This window comes from Cryptomeria japonica, chromosome 3, assembly GCF_030272615.1.
Source record: "Cryptomeria japonica chromosome 3, Sugi_1.0, whole genome shotgun sequence".
Classification (NCBI taxonomy): domain Eukaryota; kingdom Viridiplantae; phylum Streptophyta; class Pinopsida; order Cupressales; family Cupressaceae; genus Cryptomeria; species Cryptomeria japonica.
Window position 1 is genome coordinate 14550800 of NC_081407.1, and position 25368 is coordinate 14576167.

At 37.1% G+C, this 25368-nt stretch overlaps 1 protein-coding gene across 1 annotated transcript in view; it reads right to left on the reverse strand.

The window, feature by feature from the left end:
* The window catches only part of LOC131049128 (alanine--tRNA ligase), a 126527-nt gene that overhangs the window by 34489 nt on the left and 66670 nt on the right, over positions 1–25368 (reverse strand). The window contains exons 10-12 of the mRNA XM_057983159.2: positions 11894–11944; positions 11689–11784; positions 10946–11047 (exon numbers count right to left, since the gene is read on the reverse strand). Of these exons, the coding sequence (XP_057839142.2) occupies positions 10946–11047; positions 11689–11784; positions 11894–11944 (249 nt within the window). The remainder of the gene's footprint in view (positions 1–10945; positions 11048–11688; positions 11785–11893; positions 11945–25368) is intronic.

Here is a 25368-nt window from a genome sequence, read left to right on the forward strand (position 1 = left end):
AGTAATAGTGCAAGCTCCAAAGGAAACAAAAGGATTTTCAAACTATGAATACTCATTTAGAAACCCAATTCAAGTGCAATTTGAAACAAACATTCATAGTTGAACTACGGGCAACAATAGGCTCAAACTAACCATGCACATAGACTTAGAGGCAGCAAGCCTCCAATGGTATGAGCCTGAAATCGATCCAATGCCCTCACACTTCACCATTAAAATCACTAAACATTATCTAATTTGATGAAAAGAAACCATGTCAATAGAAGAAAACAAATGGCAAAACACCATGGTTCAATATTTATTCACTTGCTTCAACTATCTTTACAACAATTTCAGTCCAACAATTGCTAGTCTATTCTATTTCTACTCCTAATTCTAAATGCTAAACTATAAAAATCTAACCCCTTACAATGAAAGAGGCACTGGCCTTTTATAGATTTTACATTTTGCACCAGTGGCCAGGATTCAATCCATCCAATGGCTCTAATTTGCCTTTTAGAAGCACTGACAACATTTTGGTTAATGATTTCAACCACCTCCAACTACCTTTTCAACTACCTGCAACTATTTTCAATTAATCTAGTCACTGGGAAATAACTGACCCCTTTTGTTTTGAATTACATTAAACTGGGCCCACAAATAGTCACCTTACAACTACGCAATTGCATTTAAAAACAAATTCACTTTTTGTTATTTCCAATTGTTCATTTTTTATTTTGCATACTCCTGTAGCATTTTGTGCAGGCACCTACCTTCAATCTCGTGCCCTAGTGATGGTAGGGGTCCTTGCCCATCAAATCCCGTCACTTTGTTCTTGGGCTCCATTCGCGGGCATCTTCTAGATGCTCGCTGAGGAATTCCTTCTCTGACTTTGTCCTAGGAATCCTCCAATTCGAACGGTGTTCTGGATGGTAGTGTTGTAAAGCGTACTTCATATGGTGTCCTTCATTTTATCCTCCATCCTACATGAACACATAGGTCAAGGATTAATCATCTCATATTTCACTTATTCCCCAGAAGATTTGAATCCTATTGTGCCCGAAAAGGTCTCATGGTTTTGAGGAAGTTGCGAGTTGCATTGATTTGGGATGAACATCTTTAGGAGTGAAGACTTATCATTTGAGCTTGAAGGATCACAAAGGTCATCGTTAAAAACCTAACATTCAATGAGGAAGTTAGACTCTTACCTAGGCATATAAAGAGTAATAAGAAACAAAGGCCCACAATCCCCTTCCAAATACAGTTCCCCTATTACAAAAACAAAGACTATATAGTGCAGTAGTTGCCCTTTTTTGGGCATGAGCATCCCCTTTTACAAGGAGCAATACAAAGGCGTCGTTAGCACTAGAGCGGCTTCCAAGTGTGGTTTTGTTCACATCCATTGTAGCCAAGCTTGTTAGGATTACGTCAACAGTAGTTCTAGTATTCATAGAACCACGCTTTAGTACATTAACATTCAGATCTACAGCACCCTATTTTGTTATCGTCCCCCAAAGTCAAGTAAAACAATGTCTTACACTTTGTCTGCGGTGTCCCATCCTCAAGGAACTAGTTCAATGCTCCATTCATATCTTGGACTGATTGGAAGGGTTGACTGGCCCAAACTTCAGCTTTAGAAGAGACCATAAAGATCATTAGAAACCATGTTCACTTTCACCCCCCTAAACAAACACAAACCTAAAAGACATGCATAAATATCACCCCAAAGTTCGGCATTAACAATGGGATTGAAGTTCAAAACATCAAAATTTATAACTTAGAGAGAGATTTGGTATATCCTTCGAACTTAACAAAGGGATTAGCAGATGTTCAGCTCTGAAAATGCCGAATTTGGCCCAGACTTCACCAACTTCGATATAATTTTCAATAAAAACAAGAGGGCCACCAAGATTTCAACGAACTTTGCTCAAATTTGGTTATTTATGGTGTTTTACTCGGCATTGTCAAGGGTACTAGCAAGTTGTTTGGACTGTTGATGGTCTATAAAAGTCCAAACTTTACCCTAGAAAGGGCATAAAGTTTGCTTGGCCTTGCTCTCCTTTCACTCTCTCAATTCATTTTCCTCAAACACACTGATTTGATGGCGCCACTCTTTTATCATGCTGATGAGAGACCTGGTTTGTTCTTGGTTTATACATTGTTCCCATTCTATCTTTTTGGCCCACACCTCTCTTCTCAAACACACAGCCTTGATAGTGTTATCCCTTGTTTAAGCTTGTGAAGGGGGGTCTCCTAATGACCTAGCCTGAGACTAGGTAGTAAGAAATGAGATCTTATCACTACAGTCCTGCAAACACCGAAGTTCTCTTCAAATTTAGTGAACTTGGGTAAGAAGTTCGGCAAAAGCAAGCGCATTGACAAGTTTTTCATCTTGATAACACCAAACTTTTTGGGGGAAAAAACCCCAAACTTTGTTCAAACTATGGTTACCTTTGCTGAATTCTTCAGCAAACACAAAGGGGATAGCAAGTGTGCCATTTGGAAAATGAAGAGCTTTGTGTACATAAAAACACCAAACTTCTTTCAAATGATGGAATAAACTTAGGCTTTTAGGTGTTTGCTTTGGACTATTCAGGAGGTTTTGAGCAAGCAAAAATCAGACCTTATTTTTGCCTATTTAGCCCTTGACATAGTCAGACCTCACCCTTACTTTAGCATACCAAACACTTTGCTCTTCTCTCTTGCAAGCTAGCAGGGAAAACAAGGAAGGGGGTTCCCAGTCAGAGACGAGGAATGGAGGCCAGCACAAAACACAATCCTTACAACACTCCCACTCTCAAAAGAACCCTCAGCGGTAGCCATTTTCATATGACTTCTAGTTCTTCGTTGAATTTCAAGTTCAACCTCTTCACTCTCACTACCCTCACTGTCGTTCAATGTTTGTTTTGTTGAAAATTTAAAAAAATGCTCAAAAACTTGAACTAATGATTATCGGAATGCAAACTTGTTGAACATTTCATCATTGATGTCAAAGGTCAGTTGTTGAGATTTAGAGATTGAATTGAAGTTTCAGTTGAACTGGTTGCCTGCTTGCTTGAGCTACCTGCTTGCTTGGTTGAGGTGCTTGGTTGCCTGCTTCAGCTGCCTGTGTATATGGTTGTGCAGGGAGAGTGTCTACTTCAGCTGGTTATGTGGTTGCTTAAGCTTGTTGTGAGCTTACTTGTCAGCTTATCAGAATTATTTGCCTTGTCATCAATTTGATTTTCAAAAGGATCAAGTTTTATAATTTTTAAATATGGTGTGCATATTTATTTGGTAGTCTTTTGAGTTGTTGTTTTCATGAAGGGATGCGATCTTTATTTAAAGCATATTGAAAAGAGTTTGCTGTCCCAAAATATAAAAAACGTAGTTACCATGTTGTGCTTTTGCCGAAAAGGAACGTATCGTTTTTTTTATGTATCTTTGATGGTTGTTGTGGTCCATGATCTATCCAAATGCAAATTGTTTTCCCAAAACCCCCATAATCAAAATCATAAAAACTTTCAAAGCTAGGGTTAAGGAAAAAGACAACCTGGGGATTTTCATGCTCAAGTAGGAATTCTCGATCAGCATCCATCAATTCCTCATTAGAAAAGAGACTGTCAGCTACATCAGGAGGTCGCCATTGGTGATGGATCATTCCACTTGCATCTTTGATATGCAGATTCACACCTGCTAGTTCCCCTTGCGCTCCTAGGACAAGAAGTAGCGCAACCTCGAATTGATCATCACTCTTCACTTCCATGGCAACAACAGGTTCAACATCTTTATGAAACTCCACAAGCATGTCTTAAAAAATGAGTGTCCTTGATAAGCTGGTCTTCAAAAATTTCCTCAATAGGCTTTTGGTATATGATCTCAAGTGATAGCACCCCATCGAATTTTTCATCATCTTCGGGCTTTATCTCAATAATGTTGGATGTCTCTTCCTTCAGGATGGCTTGACATTCTTCATTCAACTCTTCTTCTTGCAAAAATAAATGCTCATCCATACTATTGCCTTGCAGCCCATTCGACAATACCTCGAGAGGTCGAAGTTGGTGATGGATCAGGGCATTCGCAACAACTTGCTTGTCTCCGAACAATGTCGGCAATGACTCCTCTTGTATTTTTTCCTTCAGATCTTTCAGCGCCGCCTCGAATTGTTCTTCATATTTGGCTTCACTTGTGATAAATTGTAGTTCTTCGCTCAATATTTCCGTATGATTGTTCTCTCCTTCACAGTTGCTACTTGAAACTTCTTGAATTTCATTCTCAATAATCTCCTCTTGTAGCGAGAGTGATAAATCATCAAGGAACTCTACCTTTTGCAATGGATGTGAATCATTATCTTCCTTGATTGCCAAACTGTAATGTCCCCAACTTGAGATTACCTGAATTTTGCCCTAAATTAGTAATTCCACAATATAGTTTATCATTTTTTCCAATATATAAGAGTAACTTCATATAGTCGTTCAATAAATTTAGGATTAGACAAATAACTACATGGATTAATAGCAAATATATTACATAGAATGATAAACATGTTTTTCTACCCATATTCAATCATAGTTTAGTTTGGTAGGAAAGCCTTGTGAGGGCACCTATAAACTGTTCAACCCAACTAAGCCCAAGAGCGCGCAACATCCTACTATGACAACTCACCTCTTGGCCCACAAGAGGCAGGAACGTCCCACTATGACAATCCCATCCCTTGGGGTGGCCTACTTAGCTTGGGAGAACCGGTAAACTGCAATTCCCTAACATACTTCCTCCATTCATTCCTTTGATTGATTACGAGATAAGACACTCATATATAAATAATCTGAGAAAATATAATCAAAGTAATTTATTCCATATATATGTTTATAATTTGTTTTTCATAAATATATAAATATAATCTTATTAATATTATTTCAAGTATATATGTATGTATAACAAGCAAATATAAATCTTGTTTACATCAATATTATACATAGGTCTATTATCCTTATTCTGACTTGAATATATACATAATTAAGTAAATGAAATAAATTATTTTACCAATTATTTATGTATTTACTAATTACCTATTATACAAGTTATTAATGGTCCACAAAACCATTAACTCTTTTCATATAATAATTTCTATTGATAATAGAAGAATATTACTTTAAATTTTATAAGAAATTTATTACCCTTCCTATTATATTTATACTTTAATATTCTTATCATATTATCTATAAATTTATTTATTGAAATGGTGATCGATCAATAGTAAGACATGACTCCTCCTTACCAATAAATTGGTGCCTGCTATTCTCAATTTGACCGAACTGCCTTTCTCCTTCAGCATTCAATGCCTCCTTAGATGCATGGCAATGAGTCTCTTATACCCTCCCTAATCGCTGAAAAATCATGTCTATAACCGTTGGTTATACCCATTGGAAAAAGACGTGTCTGTTTACTAATCTCTATTAGTTATTTGTTGCGCTCAACAAACTATTATGTTCCTTTAATCAAATTGCAGCATGTAAACATATGACTTAGAATATAATTTAACAAATGTTAATATGATCGTTGTCTTTTAATGATTTAATTGATGTTAATGATTTAATTGATGCAAAGGGTAGACAGATCTGACATGTGTTAGATATGTCAGATCTGGTCTGCCATTATTTGAATATGCTAAATGATTATTCATTTGTTTCCTTAATATTTATTTATGGTTTCTATGATAATCATTTCTTTTTTGGGATTTGTCAATTAATGATCTTGAAATATTAATAAGAATTTTAAAAGATGTTATTTAATGAAATATATAATATAATAATCTGTTTATTATTAAGAGGTGCATTCAAATATAATAATATTTAATTCAAATGAACAATAAATTCATAATTTAATAATTGATGCATAATCATATTCAAATATAGATTACTATTATTTGACAACATGGGAACATCACACTAACATCTTAATCATCACCTGACACTGCTTTTGTTTCAACCGGCTTACTTACATTATCTTCTTGTGATTCTTCCTCTTGTGATGAATTTGTGGGATACTCGGGTGATGTGGTAATGCCTTGTTTCTGTGCTCTTCTATATTCTTCAGCTGCGAGGTATGCACTCCAAGATCTATTCACTATACACTCTTCCCTGGATGGGATTGGCAATCCGAATTGGCATCTGACTTGGTTGATAGCTTCTTCACATATTGATATCTTCTTCACATATCAGACAAGTGAATTCTGAGTGAGATGCATTGTGAATCCGACACCAGCGGGGAAGCAACACGCCTTCAAGTTGTGTATTACCCATCTCAATCTGGCTCTGAACTCTCAACTTAAATCTTGAGAAAGAATCATTTCCATGGATATCATCATTAGGCATTATGCACAACTCTGGCTTGATAACATCCCAAAAGAAGATTTTTCCTTGTAGAACCAATTCTATCCTTGACAAGAATGTCAAGCAATGCATTTCATCATGTTCATTCGTCTCATGGATTCTACATTGTCCTGGCCTTACAAACTCAGACAAGCTGCGCCGATGTCGCTGTGCATTTAATCTCCACCAAAGTTGAAGGATATCAACTTCCTGCTCATTTTGGTGATGCCGCTCCATTTTCTGATTTTTTATTTTTTGAGATCTTTCACTTTTTTGGGATTTTTGACATAAGAGAGACCTATAGAATCTCGAATTCAACTTGAAAGTTAATTTAAGTTCCAGCCTCCTTTGCGAATCCACTTGATAATCCAGCAATCACCTTCTTTACTTGTTCATGCATGTATTCACTTTCAAGCCCTCCTTCTAGCGCCAATTCTATTGATGTGTTTTTTATGCACTGCAAACACAGAATAAAATACCAAGGTATCTTATCCTCTCTTGAACAAAGTCTTTCATATGCTATGCTTCGCAATGAAATGAGACAACTCCAAGGTTATGAAATGTCAGGGCTTGACTTGTGGATAAGTCCACTGATTTGATGTGATAATGTTGGAATCACAAGGGGACTTACGTTGTACATGAATGCTCAATCTTATCTTGGATTAGGATGGGTATGTGGATGACTTAGGATTTAACAATGAAGCTCTGGACTTAATTCTAACAAGACTTTCTAAAACAAGGAGAAAAGAGAATAGGGTTAGGAAATCTATTATAAGCCCATAATGCAAGAAGTGGTGAACAAATTCAGTGGAATCAAACTAGGTCAGGTCTCACCATCAAATCGAACAGATTTTAACACGAACTTAGTGCAATCATCTAAGGTGTGTTTCGTAGATTTTCAAATTACTACCATCAAACATTGATACCATCCAAGTTGATGCATAACAATGGACGTATAATAATCGAAGTTAAGTTTGCATAAATTTCAACCTTGGTGGGAAATTCATCCACATACGGACGGATCAGTTCTCAAAACATCTACATTATCCTTCTCCATTCTTTCACTTGGTGGGAATTTGATGCCTATCTGGACAACTTCCTTCCTTTGTAATTTTGTCCTTAAGTGGAAATCTAATCCCCACCTGGACCCATTGTCCTTGAACATCTAATGGAGTGGAAACTTGAACCTCATAGGGACTTTGTTCCTGACATTTGTCCCAACTTGTGATAGGTAATCTTAGATTCCGACTAGAAAATTGTAACACCAATTCTAAAAATGTGAAGGTTTGGATTGAAATCTGGAAAATTCTCCTCAAGAAAACCTGATTTTCAGACTTAGGATAAGTCTGATTGCAATAAGTAAGTCTGAAGACGCCCCTGTAAACTCATAAAATCAAGTATTTGGAGCCCAAAAATGAATCTCTAGGTCTGGAAATATCACTTGGAGGTCTGAAAACACTCAAAAAGTGACTGATTTTTTATATCAAAGTTGTAATAAAAGTCTGATTTTTTGAGGACTGAGTCTGAATACACCCTCCAATGTCCGAAAATACTCAGAAAATGGTGTATTGAAGTCTGATTTTCTGATTCTTAAGTCTGGATACACCCTCTGAAAGTCTGAAAATGGCTCCAAAAAGTCTGAAGACACTGGAAATGATGAATATCAATGGCTGGAAGTGATCACAACCCTGTCACATGCTTGCACTCAAGTTCTTTCACCTTTCTAAGCTAAAAAATGGCCACGTTTGGGCATAAGTATGTGGCTGGGAACCAAGTTTCAGTCTGAAGACTACCTGGTATACTTAGAAAAATGTCAAGAATGGTGCCCAAAAGTATACCACAATGCTTGGAAAAGGGTGTGGAAAAGTCTGATTTTAGTTCTTAAAGTCTGAAGACACCCTTCCAAGGTCCAACAATGGCTGCCCAATGTCCGAAGACAACCTGCAACTTCAATAAATCAGTCATTTAAACTTGTCACAATCATAGAAAACACTTGTATTTGATGGATTTCACCTTCCCAAAGTGAAGTTTGTCAAATCTGGGCACAAACAAAGGGCTGGTAAAAAATATCTAAGTCTGAAGACAAATCTGAAAGTGAAGTTTCAGACTTAGATCAGCAATGGAGTATTCAGAAAATGCCTCCAAATCATTCCAAAATGGCTTCCCAATGAAATCGCCTAAGTGTGATGGCTGGAGATGAAGAAAAAAGTCTCGAAATTGAAGTTTCCAGCCAACAATGGAGTTCAAATCACTCCCAACAATGGTGAAAAATTATGATCTAAGTGTGATGGCAGCCTTCAAACCTCAATGGAGCTCAACCATACCTTCAAATTTCTCCAAAACATGGCATAATCTGCCTCACTAACAAAATCGCAGCCTACCCAATCATGGCGCCACCTCAAGTTCGCAGAAAATATGGCTTAATCAGCCACCAATACTTGTTGTAGCTCTCCTCAATGGCAACGCCCAGGTCTGGTTGAGCAAACAAACTCTTTAAATCTGCAACTTAGCTTCCAAAAATGGTGTCCAATGGACACTTGGGCAAAAAACGCCCAGCTGGGACCTTCAATCTGCCTTCAATCAACCTTCAAACTGTCACATCAACACACTTATAATGTTATTTTAATGCTGGGCAGGCACTTAAAACACATTTTCACCTTAAAACTTCACCACACAAGCAATGTGGGATAAAACTTTGCCTTTATAGCTTGCTTGCGAAAATCATTTTGCATTAGAAAAATAATTAATTATTAAATGATCATTGCAGATCATTAAATAATTGTTTTTCCTTTTTAAATAATCGTCAACACTTGTTAAAAAAATTAATTTTGGGTCAATTCATTTAAAATATTTTTAAATTTAGATCAAAATTGATCCTTGGGGAGGGAAATCGCCCCATGTTGGGATAAAAATCCCAATGAAAACTTATTAAAAATCATTTAAAATGTCTTTGGTGGAAAATCGACCCCTGTCTGGACAATTATCCGGACCCAAAATTGCCAAACTCATCACTAGTGGATATTCGCCCTATGTCTGGAATCTCAATCCACACAAAAATCCTTAAAATCTCGTCATAAAAGTCTTGGTGGAAAAGCGATAGGCATCAGGAATCATCATTTTAGTCATCATTAAAGTCATCTGCAATCCTCGTGGAAAATCGTGGGTTATCAAGAAGAATTCCCAAAACACAACCAAATTTTTACCTCTGGTGGAAAATCGCCCCATGTCTGGATAATGAGTGGGGGAAAAATTGGGTCCATCAGGAATCCAAGTGAAATTCACTACCAGTCAAGATTTTGAGTGGGGGAAAATCATCGGTCATCAGAAATGTGGGGGGAAAAGCACCTCCCATAAGGAATTTTGACATTTTGACCCTTAGCATATGGATTTTCATCAGGAATTAATCAATTTAATCACTCAAAATCATCTGGACACTTAGAATTTCATCATTACGCATCAGGACTAAGCCAAATTTATCAAAATTTGAGCGAAACATAGAGAAACCTATCAAGATAAAGTGCAAAATCAATTTGAATAACTTCCTAGGAGCGAGAAAACAACTCCTAAAGTTCCTAAAACACCTAAGCACTTAAAATTACTGACGAGGACATGTCAAGGCAAAATTGAAACTCAACACTTGGCAAGAATAAATCAAAACCCTAAGGCAACCCCTAGACTTCAGCCAAACTCAAGATCACTCTAATATTTGACATTTTAAACACATGATCCTATTCAAAATTCAAAACCCTCTCATAAGCAAAGGCAAACACTAGGAAATCAAGCAAAACGTCTACTCTAAAAAAGGGAAAAGTGGGGGTCCCCATTTGCAATGGGGCGATGTGTGAAGACATCACAACAATACCCAAGCATCCCCTTTAAAAAAAAGGTACGGGGGATGTTTCTGAAAATTTTGAAAAAAGGGGGCGAGTTGGGGACATTTCTACCCATCCTCGCATCCCAAAAAATCCCCTATGGGGCACAAGGTCATTTTTAGCAAGGGACGTGTCTCTGAGGAGCATATTTTCAAACCCTTATGGCCTTACAATTCCCCCTTCCATCCAACATATATATAGCCCAAAAACTAAGAGGTCCAAGAAAGACCAAGATCAACTATAGTCCCAAGGTAAAACCTAAGTTCAACAAGCACACTATTTAATGCTACCATACACGAGCACTCCTTGAAGTTTCCAAGTGAAGATGTTCATGATGTCTCATGTTGGTGCTCCCAGAATTTCAATTTGGTCAAAGAAAATACTAAACAGAAGCCCCAGACAAGTAGATACTCTACCAAAATGCCTTCCATGGCATAACAAGCTGGCACACATTATAATTGGGCATTGCATCAATATCCGTCAACCTTAATGATGTTTAAATAAACTAATTTGCTCATCCCTATTGTATATCATACACCAAACAAAGCACTAGAAGCATAACAACTTTTCACAGATGAAGATATTGTATAATATCCTCTAATTATGTAATCAAAACCAGAGAGATTGTCCATCCAGTCCAATATTGAGCTACCAATATTCATTATCTTCCAATATATGCAATGCCTACAAAAATTTTCCTTATCAAACACAAAAAGCCAACTTGTTGATATACAATCTTGTACTAACCTGATTCCAAACATACTTGCTTTTGTCATCCGTTGGAGCAACACCCCTTCTCAACAACTCAGCAGTAGCTTCAGCCTCCATGACAAGAATTTCCCCACCTGACTGCAATAGTGAAATTAATGAAAAAAATATTAATAAAAATTCCAAAATTGTTATTGCAAAATAGGAAAGATACAATATGATAGTTCTGTCCCATTGCATGTCTGTTTTGATAATGCCTTGAGCAAAATAATAGAATAATTGCACATATCAAAAGTCCTTATTTGTCATTTAGACTGACTCATAAAAAATTGTTAATTTCTAGCATGATCTTATAGTCATCAATATTGAACAGTTCAGACATCCCCAATAGTAAGAATTTCAATGAGCAGCGTTGCTGGGATAAGCCCTACTTAATCCATACAAATACTTGTATTTAGTCATCTAGGCATTAAGGATGTCATGATTCAATCACAAGGCAACTACTGTTTTTCCCAACATCAAGCGAGAGAACATAGGAATGTTAGTTATACCCAAATTTCCATATAATCATGAGATTGATCATATGTATCTAACTAAATGGTCAGACATTTAAGAATGCATTGATAGCAGGTGTACTAAAAATTACTTAATGTTGTACAAAATTAGCATCCCTTTATCTATTGCAAATCGTGTCAATGTGAACTAATTTCAAGGAATAAAAACCATGTCTTGGTATCACACATTGTATTTCAAGCTGTACTGCTCACTAAAGACAAACTCACCCTCCCTCGAGCACTTCTTGCTTTTTGCCTAGCTTCTTCCATTGCAATGTTGAAGCCATCTACATCTACCTTCAGGCCCATTTCTTCTGCCATAAGCTGGTTGTAAAATTCCACAGATAGTTTGTATATCAGGTAAAAGAGCATTAATCTATTGAAATTTTCAGGCCCCAAATAGTTTAAAAAGGAAATCATGATGACAAATTACCTGTGTTAGATCCATTGGAAACCCATATGTGTCCCATAATATGAAGGCATCCTATAATACCAAAAATAAAGTCAGAGCCATTATTTCCATTTTCATTGAAAGCAACAGAAAAGGTATAGATAATGATATCAAAAAACATCCCTCTCACCTTCAAAATAGAAAAATTTCTATAAAGTTCACTACAATTTGCATAAAATAAAAAAACTTGGAACAACGGTAACTTCAAAGTTATGCCAGCCATACATACAAATGAAGAAATTTGATTCTCTAAGCTATATCTCACAGCGAGCAGCAGTTAACATGATAAAATAACTACACTTGCACATCCAACAGTGTACCAAATGCTCTAACAGTGTAGCAGAATGAGACAAACACACAGCTATAAACTTCATTACGGCAACAACCATAATGCTTCCTGTTCTCTTAGGAATGTAATCTCAATTCCAATTAAAAAAGTAAAACTTCAACCATCAAACAGCATAGTTGTGCCACAAAATTAATATCAGCAAGGCAAAATCATCAATACATTTTTGACAAATCCTCTTTCTAATTAAATGATAGCAAACAAGAAAATATAATTCATTTTCTCAAGGAACCAATGCCCAAGACAAAAATAAGAATCTGAGCCTAAGATATAAAATTGTGTAGGAAAACAGTACAGTGATCTGCATCTTATATCAAATAACAATCAACAAGAAGTCAAATAAAGGGATTAAGTGGCCCTTGGTCCAATGGCGAAGTTGAATGGCTCACAAAGAGGCCAACAGATCAAGGCTTGCTAAGTGCATTGGTCCAACACCAAACAAATGGATGAAGCCAGATTATGCCCCAGAGTGGCATAACCTACAGTGGCAGCAAGTAATGGGATATAATGGCATGAGCATGTTCACCAAAACCCCTTTCAATGAATACCTAAATTTATAATAAATAGAGGGTAGGTGTCTCACAAAAGTACAAGTTATTTACAAATCCATGTGTAAAAATAAAAGACCAACTACCCTTCAAAAACAAAAACAAATAAAAATGCATAGAAAAAAGGACAGAAAAAGAAGAAGATGTGAAGATGAAACAGCTGCACAAACCAGGGATATTAATTTTGTTTTTAAAGAGCAACTGAATACATTTTTAAGATGAATTTCCAATTGCTATAAAACTTTGCATTACATTAAGAATTCACCAATTAAATAGCTTCTACAATTGCAATCTCCCAAAGTCATAGCAGCATAGAATTCCCCGACCAGATTGTCAATTTCTAAAAGCTCCCACAACAATTTGTAAATTTATTCAACCGCTGTTATTTCCCCTTCAACTCCCTCTTTTGTCAAATAATTAAATTTGCACCACAACTTATTATGGAGAGCTGGGCTAAGCCATGCAAAGTATGTTTTGAGGAAAAGAAATGGGCTAATAGTTTGTGCAGCATGTTGACATTACAAATTCTGACAGAGATCTAGCAAAAACTGAACAAGTGAAATGTTACAACTGTAGAAAGACGAAACATTATTTAGAACGGTATGCCATGTGGTAAAACACCATACAGAGTCAAGTGTAAAAGAAATTTTCACCTCCAAAATAACTGGCCAGAAACACAAACTTTGCCAAGGAATTTGCAATGGCTTTAAAAGTTGAAAGACCCACATTAGTGTAGCAGCAAATAACGCAATCTAATCCAAATTAGGCCAAAAGGGCACACACCACTGTGAGGATTGAAAAAAGGAAACCAAAGTTTGAAGCAACAAAAATAATCCATCATAACCCATGGACCAAAATTCAAAATGTGTTTGTTATCCCTTTTGGAATCAAACTCTAGAATGCAGAACCCTTGAGCACACAAACAAATAATCAGTTCCCCTTCCAAGAAATGTTTCCAAGCAAGAGATATCCACACATGGAGATCAGCCAATTTTGGCCAAAACTTGTGAAATTTACAAACAAGAGCATGGCCCTCAAATAGTCCTTACACTCAACAACCTTTGAATTGATTGAGGTTTCTAGAATACTAGTATTTTTTATCATTAGCAAGTCACCAATCAGCTTGAACAAGGCGTCACCAATGAGTGCATCAGTTACACACAGGTGAAAGCAATCTGAAAGTTTGTTGCTGGTCTTTGTCATTAGTATCACAACAAAATCACTATCACTATTTGCCAAGAAAAAAGAGTACAAGAAAAAAGATATAAAAAGGAACTCAAAAATATTTTTTAAATGTAATTGATTGGGTTCAAAGCAGGTTCACACTAGTCTATCAAAGCATAACGCACAGATAGAAAACAGAACCCTAGCCAACTCTATACCTGAACCACACTAGTATCCCAACCAAGAGTAAATCACGCTAAGATCATAGGTTTTTTTGTTAAAAACCACTAACATAGCTCGAGAGCATAGGTTGAATATGAACAAGCATGATGCAGCAAAGAGTGTTATTCATATATTAGAAATATTAAATAATTCATAAGATATCTTTAAACTATTTGAGGAAACAACCATAGGGATGCCAGGATAAGTTTACTTGATAGGGTACCCCAAAGATCCTCTACCCTAGGCCGAAGAGTGGATACACAATCCCTCTTGGCCTCATGTAGCCCATGCTATCCATATGAGGTGGTGTACCTAGTGATGTGTCCTATAACCATTCCCCTTCATCATGCCATCCATCTCCCCTTCCTATGATCAGACTCCTTATATTTATCCACCTTGATAGAAGGTTGACGTGTATTCACAATAGGTTACCCTAGAAGTCCATCCCTTCTAAGCTCAAGGGTGTGTTGGCAAGAGACACTGTTCCAATGAAGATTGATGCATCATTAATGCTTAGGAGTTGTCATTGATGGCAACCCAATTCGGAAATCACATCCGGTGTACATAGATTTGATTTACCGGAAGTCATATTGTTCATTAGGCATAAGTCTAGAAGGTGGAACACAGTAACGAGTAGAACATGAAATCATTGTGCATATCTTCATATTGGTGATGTAATTTTGGTTGCGGTGATTAAGGCAAATGATTCGAGGTTCGAGGTAGCTTATTTTGTGATCCCAGTATCCGGTGTTGATTCATGAGCAAGATTAAAGGTCTAGTATCCGGTAACTCAATTAAAACAAAGCTATTTTGGTGTAACGTGTGATGCGGAATTATTGGGTTTATTTCGGTGATTGGTTTCGTGTTCGAGGTGATTGGACAGACTCATATGAAGCTTGTTATCATTCGGTTTACGTCCGCATATGGATTTGTGGACGGATTAAGCCAACTTAAGGGTACACATTTCATGTTACGTGTTATGCGGTTTTTTGTGAAGCCGACATGTTTGAGATCTTATTAGATTGTGTGTATATATAATGTCGATCCAGATGATTATTTTCGGTATGGTTTATGCGAATGTGGATGTGTGGTATGCAGATGAGCATCAGAATGCAGAATTGGTGCTCCAGTAGATGAATGTGCAGCAGAAAAGGACAGAAAGGCAGAGCAACATTTGACAATCAGATTGTGCTTAACCGGAACTGATCTTTGGCATTTGTAGATGCTATATTCCAGTTCAGACATTGTAATAACTCTTGTACCTCATTTGTATGACAGTGAATCCTCCAAGGTTGTTGCCCTTTTATGTATTTGAGTGTGAGGCAGTGTGCCTGAATGCATGTGCATTCCCTCTATGTAATATTATCATACTTCTGGCCATAGTATAATAATATTGTGGGTTCAAATCCCACCATGGTTTTTCCCTTTCCGGATTTCCGCGTAAAAATCTTGGTGTTATGGTTGTGTGGTTGATTGTTGCTTTATTATTCTGCACTTTACTTTCTTTCTTATGCATCCGGTGGTTTAAGAATCAGATTAACAAGTTTGAAAATTGTAAAACACTGATTCCCCCCCCCCATCTCAGAGTTCATTGATTCCAACAAGGTGGTACTCCTTGTACCCCCTTAGCCTCATGGGACTCCCTGGTCTACTACCATGAGGTGGCATACTAAGAAGAGGACCCCAACACCGTTTCCCCTCCTTGTAATGTCCCAGGTCTACTACCATGAGGTGGCATACTAAGAAGAGGACCCCAACACCGTTTCCCCTCCTTGTAATCCCTCATTGCCCCTATCATGGCTAATTATAATATTTAAGCAAAACATATAAAGAATCCGATATCATCACATTATTCAAGATATATATTAAACAATCATTAACAAATATCATATTTTTAAACTGCATGTACATTAATCAGCCGTCAGCGGACATAAACAGTATTCATTATGCAATGTATAAGAAACTCATACAAAAACCACAGTATATGATCGAACTGCTGTATGCTCAATTTATTATCAATGTCAAATCTGATCTAATCAATGATCTCTAATACCCCTCCTTCTATGGTGGAGAGTTATGCTCTTTCCCAAGGTTATGTTGGTTGTGAAGAGACGCCTCCTTGTGTTTGATTGCTTCCTTTTCATTTTTCACCTCTGCCAAGAGACCCCTTCTTTAATCACCTCTGAACCATTTCTCTTTGTCTTAATTAACTAATTAATAATTTGTTAATAAAATCGCTGCACCAAAGGAAAGGAAGGATCAATCCTTCAAGGTCGATGCTCTTTAATAATTACAGAACCAACTACATGAGATGGGCAATCCAAGCAAAGGGTTCGATCTCGGCCTGATGTAAAATCCTTGCAAAACTATAAATCTGTTGTCCTCTTAATTACTAAACTTGGTGTGCACTCCTCTATGGATCAAAGTTTCGTATTTGAGTTTATAAAATCATAAGTGTACTGTTGCAAATTTTTGTGGATGGTAAAGATAAATCTGGAATTAGTAATTTAAAATTTAAGTTAGATGTTCAAACTCTAGGTACATTACACTCAACATGAAGTGAGAATCATTTTTTAGATTGAAATCTGCAAATTTGTGCAAGGGGACTTCTTTGCACAAGATATATGCAAGGCAACTCAAACAACATTGTAGCTAGGTAAAAGTCTACCAAGGACAAGCTTTAAGTTAAAAACTTTTCTTTTTTTTCCCGTTATTGTTGAATCTTTAAGTTGAACAATGAGATTGAATTCTTTAGTTTTATCATTTCAAACCAGAGTTCCGTGACTCGTGGCGAGTCACGCGAGTCAGCGGGCCGGGTGACCCCTGCCGGGTCACGATGACCCTGACCTGGGCTCGGACGGGTCAAGGGGCATGACTCGCCTGACTCGCCAAGTCAGGAGAGTCACGCCCTGACTCTCCGAGTCCGAGGGTCGTGACCCGGCATAATGCATGTGATCCAAAAGTTTTCATGTCAAAACATGTGTTCAAATAAATTATAAACTTCATACTTCACATTTCCCAATTACAATGGTTCAAAATAAGAGCAGATTGGTATTGAATTACCCATTCTGTGTCTGAAGCATATTTCATGATTTGGCATCGAGGACACATCAATTGGTGAAGCGTTTTCCTCTTGGGTTGAGGGCAACCAGCTAGTAGGTGATTTGAGACATTTATCTGCAGTCCTCATTGTCATCTCAGACTTTTCACATCCGCAGCAAGGTACGACAGTGAGCAGTTCGATTGGGCATTAGGAAGTCCTCAATATTTTGGATATTGCTTGATTCTTCATCACCTCATCAAAGCGACTCTTACCAGGTTCTTTGCTTATCAAATACATTGCATTTCCAGTTTGAATGTGTGAGTCTATAACTGTCATATGTTCTCAGACAATCTGAAAGTGTCCATGTCTGTTGGTCAATATAATTGATGTAAATCGGCTATGTAATGAGCCTATTTGATTCATTAATGAAGGAGTTATAAGGCTGTCCATTTAGACAGTGTTATATGATGCTTGCCAATTATTTGTCTTAATGACAGTCTGCTGTAACCTTTATTTTCTGCATACCATTTTATGTCAATGAATCAAACTTTAGGAATTGTGGCTGCACTATCATTCTAGATCATAGTTTATGTTTAGCAAGTCACCTTATTTACATTTCTACGCATTTGATGGATGTATGTTTATGTATGTGATCAAACTAGCTTCTATTTGATGATGTTATAGTGTCTTTAAGCTTAATTCAATAATGGGTGTATGAAACAAGTTTTAAATCGTTAAAAATCTCTAAATTTCAAGGGTTTTCTTATTTTGCCGAGTCGTTGCCGAGTCCGAGCCGAGTCACGAGTCGAGTCAGCCTTGCCGAGTCAGAGCCGAGTCCGAGTTTGGGAACTTTGTTTCAAACACACAATGGGAGAGATTTGGTGCTAAGGTGTCAAATTTTTAAAGGATTGCAAGTTGCAACTCATGTCTTGAGTCAACCATGCAGCAATTCAAGATGCGAATGCAACTGGAGTATGTTTGAAAACATGATCCAAAAGGCACAAAAGGTTGTCTGTACAAAGGTTGAATCCTTTTTATGTCCATTACAACCTTTTCCTCTATCACAAACAAATCCTATATGCTATCTTATATCCCATCAATCTAGAGCAGATTGATTAACAATCAAATTGGATTGCTAATCATCAAATCTTCACTGAGTATTTTGCATGGATTTATTAAGAAATCCTAGAGGCAAAAACCATGTTACAGGACTCTCCCGAACTTGGCAATTCCCAAGGTGAGGCAAACAAAACAGCTTTTGGGGACTCAAGACCCAAGTCCCCCGCAAGTCCTAGAGACTTGCTGAGTCTTATAGAATCTGTAGACTCAAATACGGTAGGCCAGAAGAAAAGCAAAAAGCAATAGAAAAACATCATGACTTAAAACACAAAGACATAAAGTGATATCCTCCCCCCTAAAAAGCTATTCATTTTGTAACACGAGGAGAGAAAAAATACTTTTTGAGCAAAAATTGTATGTCATTGGAGAGAAAACCAACAAATTGACTGAGGACAAAACAGTGATTGAAGATCATCTGGGCATGTTTTTAGCTGCCATTGACACATCCAGAGGAGCTTGAGAAGGATTTGGAAGAGGCCACCACTAATTTGTAGATACATTTCTTCATTTTGGAGCAAATTTAGAGAGGTACGTTTTTTTTCTCAAGTTTCCATTGCGTTCTACATTTTTGCTTTATTTTATTTTATTTAGGTTAATGGAAAAAACATGAAACCGACTATCAAATAATCAAAAATATAGCTGTTTTTGTATTTTTTCTTAGTTTATTAGCTGGAAACCCTAATTATTCAGTTTTTTTTCTTTTTTCTTTTATTTTAATTTAATTAGAAAGTGTAAATGTTATTTTTCTATGTATAATATGCAGAATGTTTGGTTTCTTTTTGTATTTTTTTGAATATATAAGCAAGTAATGAATAAAAAACAGCAAATAAGGAAGGAAGCTGAAACAAGTAAGAACATTCAATTAAATCAGAATTGATACAAATCGTACCAGGCAGATTTTTGATTTATAATATCCAGATTATTCCCTACGCACTGGGGATGTACTTACATCCAATAATGGTGCCAACTGAAGAGTAGATGATGAACACAAACCAAGAACACCAGCTATGGCTGAATGAAAGTCTTCACCACTTCCAACATAAAGTGTACCTGCTGTAATGGTGGCTTCAAGCTGAAACAATCACGCCCCAACTGGGAAATTCAACCACCTTGCTGAAACCCTCACCAAGCAATCTGAATCTCCACAAGGAATAGCACATACACTCTAACCAATAATGCCAATGCCAAAAGAATCCACTGCCAATCAATAGCTGAGGGCTACATCCCAGCCAATACCAATCATGGGGTTTGCATCCTGTTGACGTGTATTTTGTACACAATCAAACACAGAATAAAATACCTAAAGGTACCTTATCCTCTCTTGAGCAAAGCCTCTGATTGCTGAAGATATCGCGAAAAAGGATCAATTAGGATGACTCCAAGGTTCTTGTATGTAGGGTCTCTACGTGTGGATAAGCTCTTTGTGGTATGATGTGATTTACTGGAATCACAAGGGGACTTACATTTGATGATTGAACGTCTGATCTGCTTTGAATATTGCTGGAACACAGACTCTTGCTAGCTTTGATTTGAAAAAAGGAAAAAAGACGAGGGCGAGGAGAGGATCTAATCCTAACACTAAGAATGTAAGAGCAATGAATGATCTTTGATGGAATTCTAACTAAGTCTTGTTTTAACATCACAGGAACATTTCCACAAGGTTAGTGCGATCTTCGAAGGAAAGCTTTATGATGTTCAAATCATCACTGCAGGCATAGACACCATCAGGTTGATGCATATCAATGAAGAAGCAACAATTGAAGTTAAGCTTAAGCTGAATGATTCCAGTTGACTACACAAGGCAAGTCTGCAATCAACAAACTGCTAGTAGTATGGATATACGAATTTCACCATCAATCAAGCACATTTCTTCCACTCATCTAATAACATGAAATCAAATATGAGAAGTATAAAGACCATGCAAATTGTCGAATCGACCCATAAATTTCACCATTTCTTCAATGAAGTTACAAGTCTTTTACAACAACATCTTGGCAACAATCTTTGCCTTCTCTCTCTACTCTACTCTAATTGCTATTCTAATACTTCCAACTGCTTACTAATTCCTCTAACTATTCTAACTATTGCCTTTACAAAATGAAATGTCAGGGCTTATATAGTGCCCTCAATACAATTCGATGGCTTAGATCAATTCGAGATCAATGGCCAAGATTCAACAATGAAAACCCTAATTAGGGTTTGTTACAACCATTACATAACATTTAATGCTTGACCAATGATAAAATTGTATTGCTTGGACACATGTCCTCTCTAGAAAATTCCACCAATGGATAGCTGGGGTAGGTACATCGGAGTTTGTGCCACCTTCCATGAGTTAGGTACATTGAATCTGGAAATGCTGAGGTGGACCACACTGATTGGAGAAGTGATGACTAGGATGCCACCTCGTCTGACACTTGTAACTTGGTAGATATTCAACTTGATGTTGTTGAGAAGCTAGCTTTAATTAATTCATCTGGAACTATCTGCTTCTTCAATGAACCCTTGTTCTAACTTCTTGTGTCCTTGATGTGCAGGATGATTGTTGTACCTCGCCTTGGAATACTGGATTGGAAGAGGTCGCCCTTATCTTGATGATGCTGGATCGAAGAAGGTCGCCCTTGTCAATGCTAGACTAGAGGAGGTCGCCCTTGTCCTTGCTTGATCGTCCTTGATGAGACCGTCCTTGATCTGGTTTGATTTTCCTTGAGAAGAGTCTTTCGACTTGTAGATCTTTCGAGCTTGGGAGTTGCCATCTTGATACCTACACAACATTTCAAAATTAGTAATATATCTTGAAATTTAAAAATTAAACTTTAAAAGTAAGATTCAAGATTTTAATTAGGAAACTTCATGATAAATCTTGAGTTATCATTTCCTAATTTAGGATTTTCAAAGCAAAATTTAAATCTTCAAAAATGGTGCCAAGGTGATTACGCCATACCTTCACTTGGGAATTAATTCTAAAAAATGATGCAAAAATAGGAGAATTCACTAGGCAAAATGTAGATCAAGACTCCCTTTAGCAAAATGCGCCTCCTTTAGCTTGGAAAAGAACTCCACCTTCCACTAGCTTCTTCAAGATCTGGAAATTCGCCTTCAAATGTCTTCAAAATCTGGAAATTATCCTTCAATCTAGCAAGAAATACGTCTCTCCGATAGCCTTCAAGATGAATTTCGCCTTCCTTAGTCTCCACATTTTGTAGAAACTTGCTCCACTCCAGCTAGATTTCGCACTTCTTCTTTGCCCTTCCAAATCGCATTTGAAATGATGAGTGAATGATGGATTAAAATCGCTCAACACACCTCTCTTATATAGGCGCTCACCATTTCATTATCCATAGGCCGACTTGGTAAAATAGAACCAAAAATAAACAAAATTAATAAAAGAAGAGGCCGACTTTATAAAAACATTAAATAATACCCCAAGCGCCCCAATTTTATTTTTAAATTAATAATAATTAATTTTAAATGCCTTTATAATTAAAATTTTGATTTTTTAAAGGCATAAATTAATTATTAAATGTTTTGCGCACTTATTAAATGTCAATTTAATTTCAAAAATATTTCAAGGTTTTATCGAAATTGGCATTTAATGTGTCATAGATGATATTGGCGCCTAGGCATGGCAAGATAATGGACATCAACAAGATCGCTCTGGTCCCTGGGAGAGGGACAGGAGCGCCCTTACACTTTAGCCTTGCAATTCTTGTTTTTCACGTTCAACACTTCATCCTGGACGTCCAAAATGGCATTTTACTTGAAATCTTGAGTTTGATCTATTCAATTTTTTGGAACGAATGCTCCTTAGAACCATTTTCGCCCTGGTCCCTTGGTGAGGGACAGGAGCGATTTTGCCTTTTGCCCTTTGTTTTTGTCCTTTAGATCGCCAAATCAAGTTTGGAGGTAAGCAATGACCTTCGTTCATCTCTTCTATGCATGTTCAACCCGCTTCTTCAAGGCAAAAACGTGCTTTCCCAAGATTTTCGCCCTGGTCCTTGAGTGAAGGACAGGAGCGCCATTTAGTTGTTTGTGCAAATTCTTGATCTCATCGTCCTTGAATTACCTTTAAGGCACAAAACATGCTTTCTCCATTTTATCTTAAGTCGTGAAAATGAGAAATGGTATTTCAATCGCTAGGCTATTAGGCATGTTGAACATTTCGCTTTGGTCCCTTGGAGAGGGACAGGAGCGCCCTAGCCACTTTTCATCAACTTGATGGCCTTTGTTACTTCATTCCTCCGTGAAACCTTTTAAACATCATTTTGACCTTGCGTCTTGACTTGGATTTGTCCGAATTTGGAGAGGAAGGTTAGCTAATGTGTTTTTCGCCCTGGTCCCTGGGAGAGGGACAAGAGCGATTTTGCATTTATAAGCTCACTTGTGTTTTGCTAGCTTCGAAAATTATCTTCAACGGATCGATTGCATCTTCCTTCACCCACCTCAAACGCGAAACTCGCCTTCCTTTTGCCAAAAACTTGTCTTGAGGGAAAATCGCTCTGGTCCCTTGGAGAGGGACAGGAGCGCCCTGGCCTTTATGAGCTCATTTATGCCTTGTTAACTTTCAAAACTATCTTCAATGGGTTGATTACGTCCTCCTTCATGCCTTTGATGTCTCAATTTGTCCAAACAAGGTCAGGAATGACTCCACTAAGCTTTTTCGCTCTGGACCCTTGGTGAGGGACAGGAGCACTTCGTCTTGGTCCCTTGGAGAGGGACAGGAGCGAAATTCGCTCTGGATCCTCAGTGAAGGACAGGAGCGAAATTTGACTTTTCGAACTCTCTATCAAGATAATTTTTATGGAATATAACATTTAAGTATAAGAAAGAAGAAAATACTTTAAGTTATATTCCATATATACTTTCAGGATGTTTGAGAGTGGTTTCAGACCTCCAGAAGTTATATTGCAAAATCTAGTTTTTTGAGGTTTTTCAATTTCCAGACTTAGTCAAATTTCAGGATCAGGACATTCCAAACTTAGTCAAATTTCAGGATCAGGACATTCCAGACTTAGCCAAATTTCAGGATCAGGACTTCACTCAAGCCGGACTTGCTATCCTATTGATCTCCCCGACAACACTCAAAAATGCAAAGGCTAACTAACAAAACCCTAAAAGACCAAAAAACAAACCCTAAAAAGCAAAAAAGCAAGGGTCCCCATTTGCAATGGGGCGATGTGTGAAAACGTCACAACACATCCCAGATTGAACAATTGCTCTACCAGAGCAATATCGCACCAAACAAGTTTTCAATATGTAAAAGATAATGAGAAATTAGGTTTCCTTCTCCTTATATCTCTTTCCTTCCAAATCGAACCCTAAAGATATATGAAAAGTGCGCTTTAATATAAAATCATATTTCCCAATATTGGGCGCCCAAGTATAGAGAAAACACCTCTTTTTCAATATAAAATAACTCCAAGTGCTAAAAGGACCCTGGCAAGTGAAAATCATTTAGAAAAGTTCAAGACCTTTCCAACGAGCTATAACACATGGGCATACGAATCCAAATGAAGCCAAAAACCCCTTATTACTCCGAAATGGCTATAGGCATAGCCTTATTTAAAATATTAAAATGCTAACTTGGGAAATATTTAAATATATTAAAAATATAACCCAAATAGCTATAGAAAGCTCGAAACACACCAAAAGCCTGAAACTGAACCTGTCACCTATCTGTGACTGATGTCGGAAATCATGGATCAACTGGCAGTCTCATCCCTAAAATCTAGGGATGCTCCTAGAAACTAGGAAACACACCCAAATCTCCTAAAACTGAAACCAAGGAATGGTCTCATGGAACCCCAACCCTGGACGCTGTCATAACCTCCTAAAAGTAGGAACTGCCTCCTAAAATGTAGGAACTGCCTCCTAAAATCAAGGAACTGCTCCAAACTGGTCTACTACTACCAAAAACACCAAATCCAAACACTGAATATCCTGACTGAGTCTCTATCCACCATTGCCAGCCTACAAGACTCCATAATAGGCTAACTCGCATGTCTCTGCTAGACAGAGTTAAAGAGGGGACATGACATACAACCAACAAAAAAGGGTAAGTAACATGTATCCATTGCAAGATACAATTCCTTGGAGAAGGTATTAATCAGTTGAAGTATCACCTTGCACATTTAAAAAGCCATGATGCTATAACATGCAAAGAAGTGCCCCCTTAAGTTATACGTGAAGTGCAACATCAACTAGAGACTTTTGAACAGCAAAAAGAATTAAGAAAGATGCAAAAAGAAGAAATGGCAACCCTTGGTGGAGAGAGTTCTTCAACTCACCCATTTCCTAGATCTATGAGTAATGGCAATGGTAGTTGCAGTGTAAGTATTGGGCCTCAAATTCGTAAATCTTCATCAAATTTAGATTCAAATTTTGTTCCACGCACTACTCCAAATTCCTAACCATCGCTTGAGAGCATTGGTTGGAACTAGGAAACGCACGAAATTGCAAAAAGTGCAATTGGAGAGTTTTGGTTTTCTTGCACCATTCTATTTCATGAAGCTAGGTAATTATCATTTTTGTTTTAAAATACATAGTTTAATTTCTATGTCAATTGATTTTTTTTTATTTTAGGAGCATGTGGCATTGAAGATTTTAAAGTTCAACTCTTAGTTTAAAATACTTATATTGTTTATTGAAATTGTTTTAGGTCTCCTAATTGGAAAAATATGATAGATGCCATTATTGTTTGTGGTGTGGGGTTCAAAGCCCCTCATGACGAGGAGATAAAGGGCTCCATTTTGATTCAAAAGGTGGCTTATTGGAAAGCCAAAATTGAGGAGCAAACCGACATATGGAGGAAGAAGCGATGCACCATCATGACTGATTATTTGACCAATAGAAGAAGTATAACATTGTTTAATTTTCTTGATTCTTCCTCAAGTAATTGTACTACGTCAAATCCATTGATTTAGTGATTAAAATTTTCAATTTTTAATCTACTGAATTGCTGATTGTTTTTCTTCTCTAGTGATACAATTTTCTTTAATTCGATCGATGCTTCAAG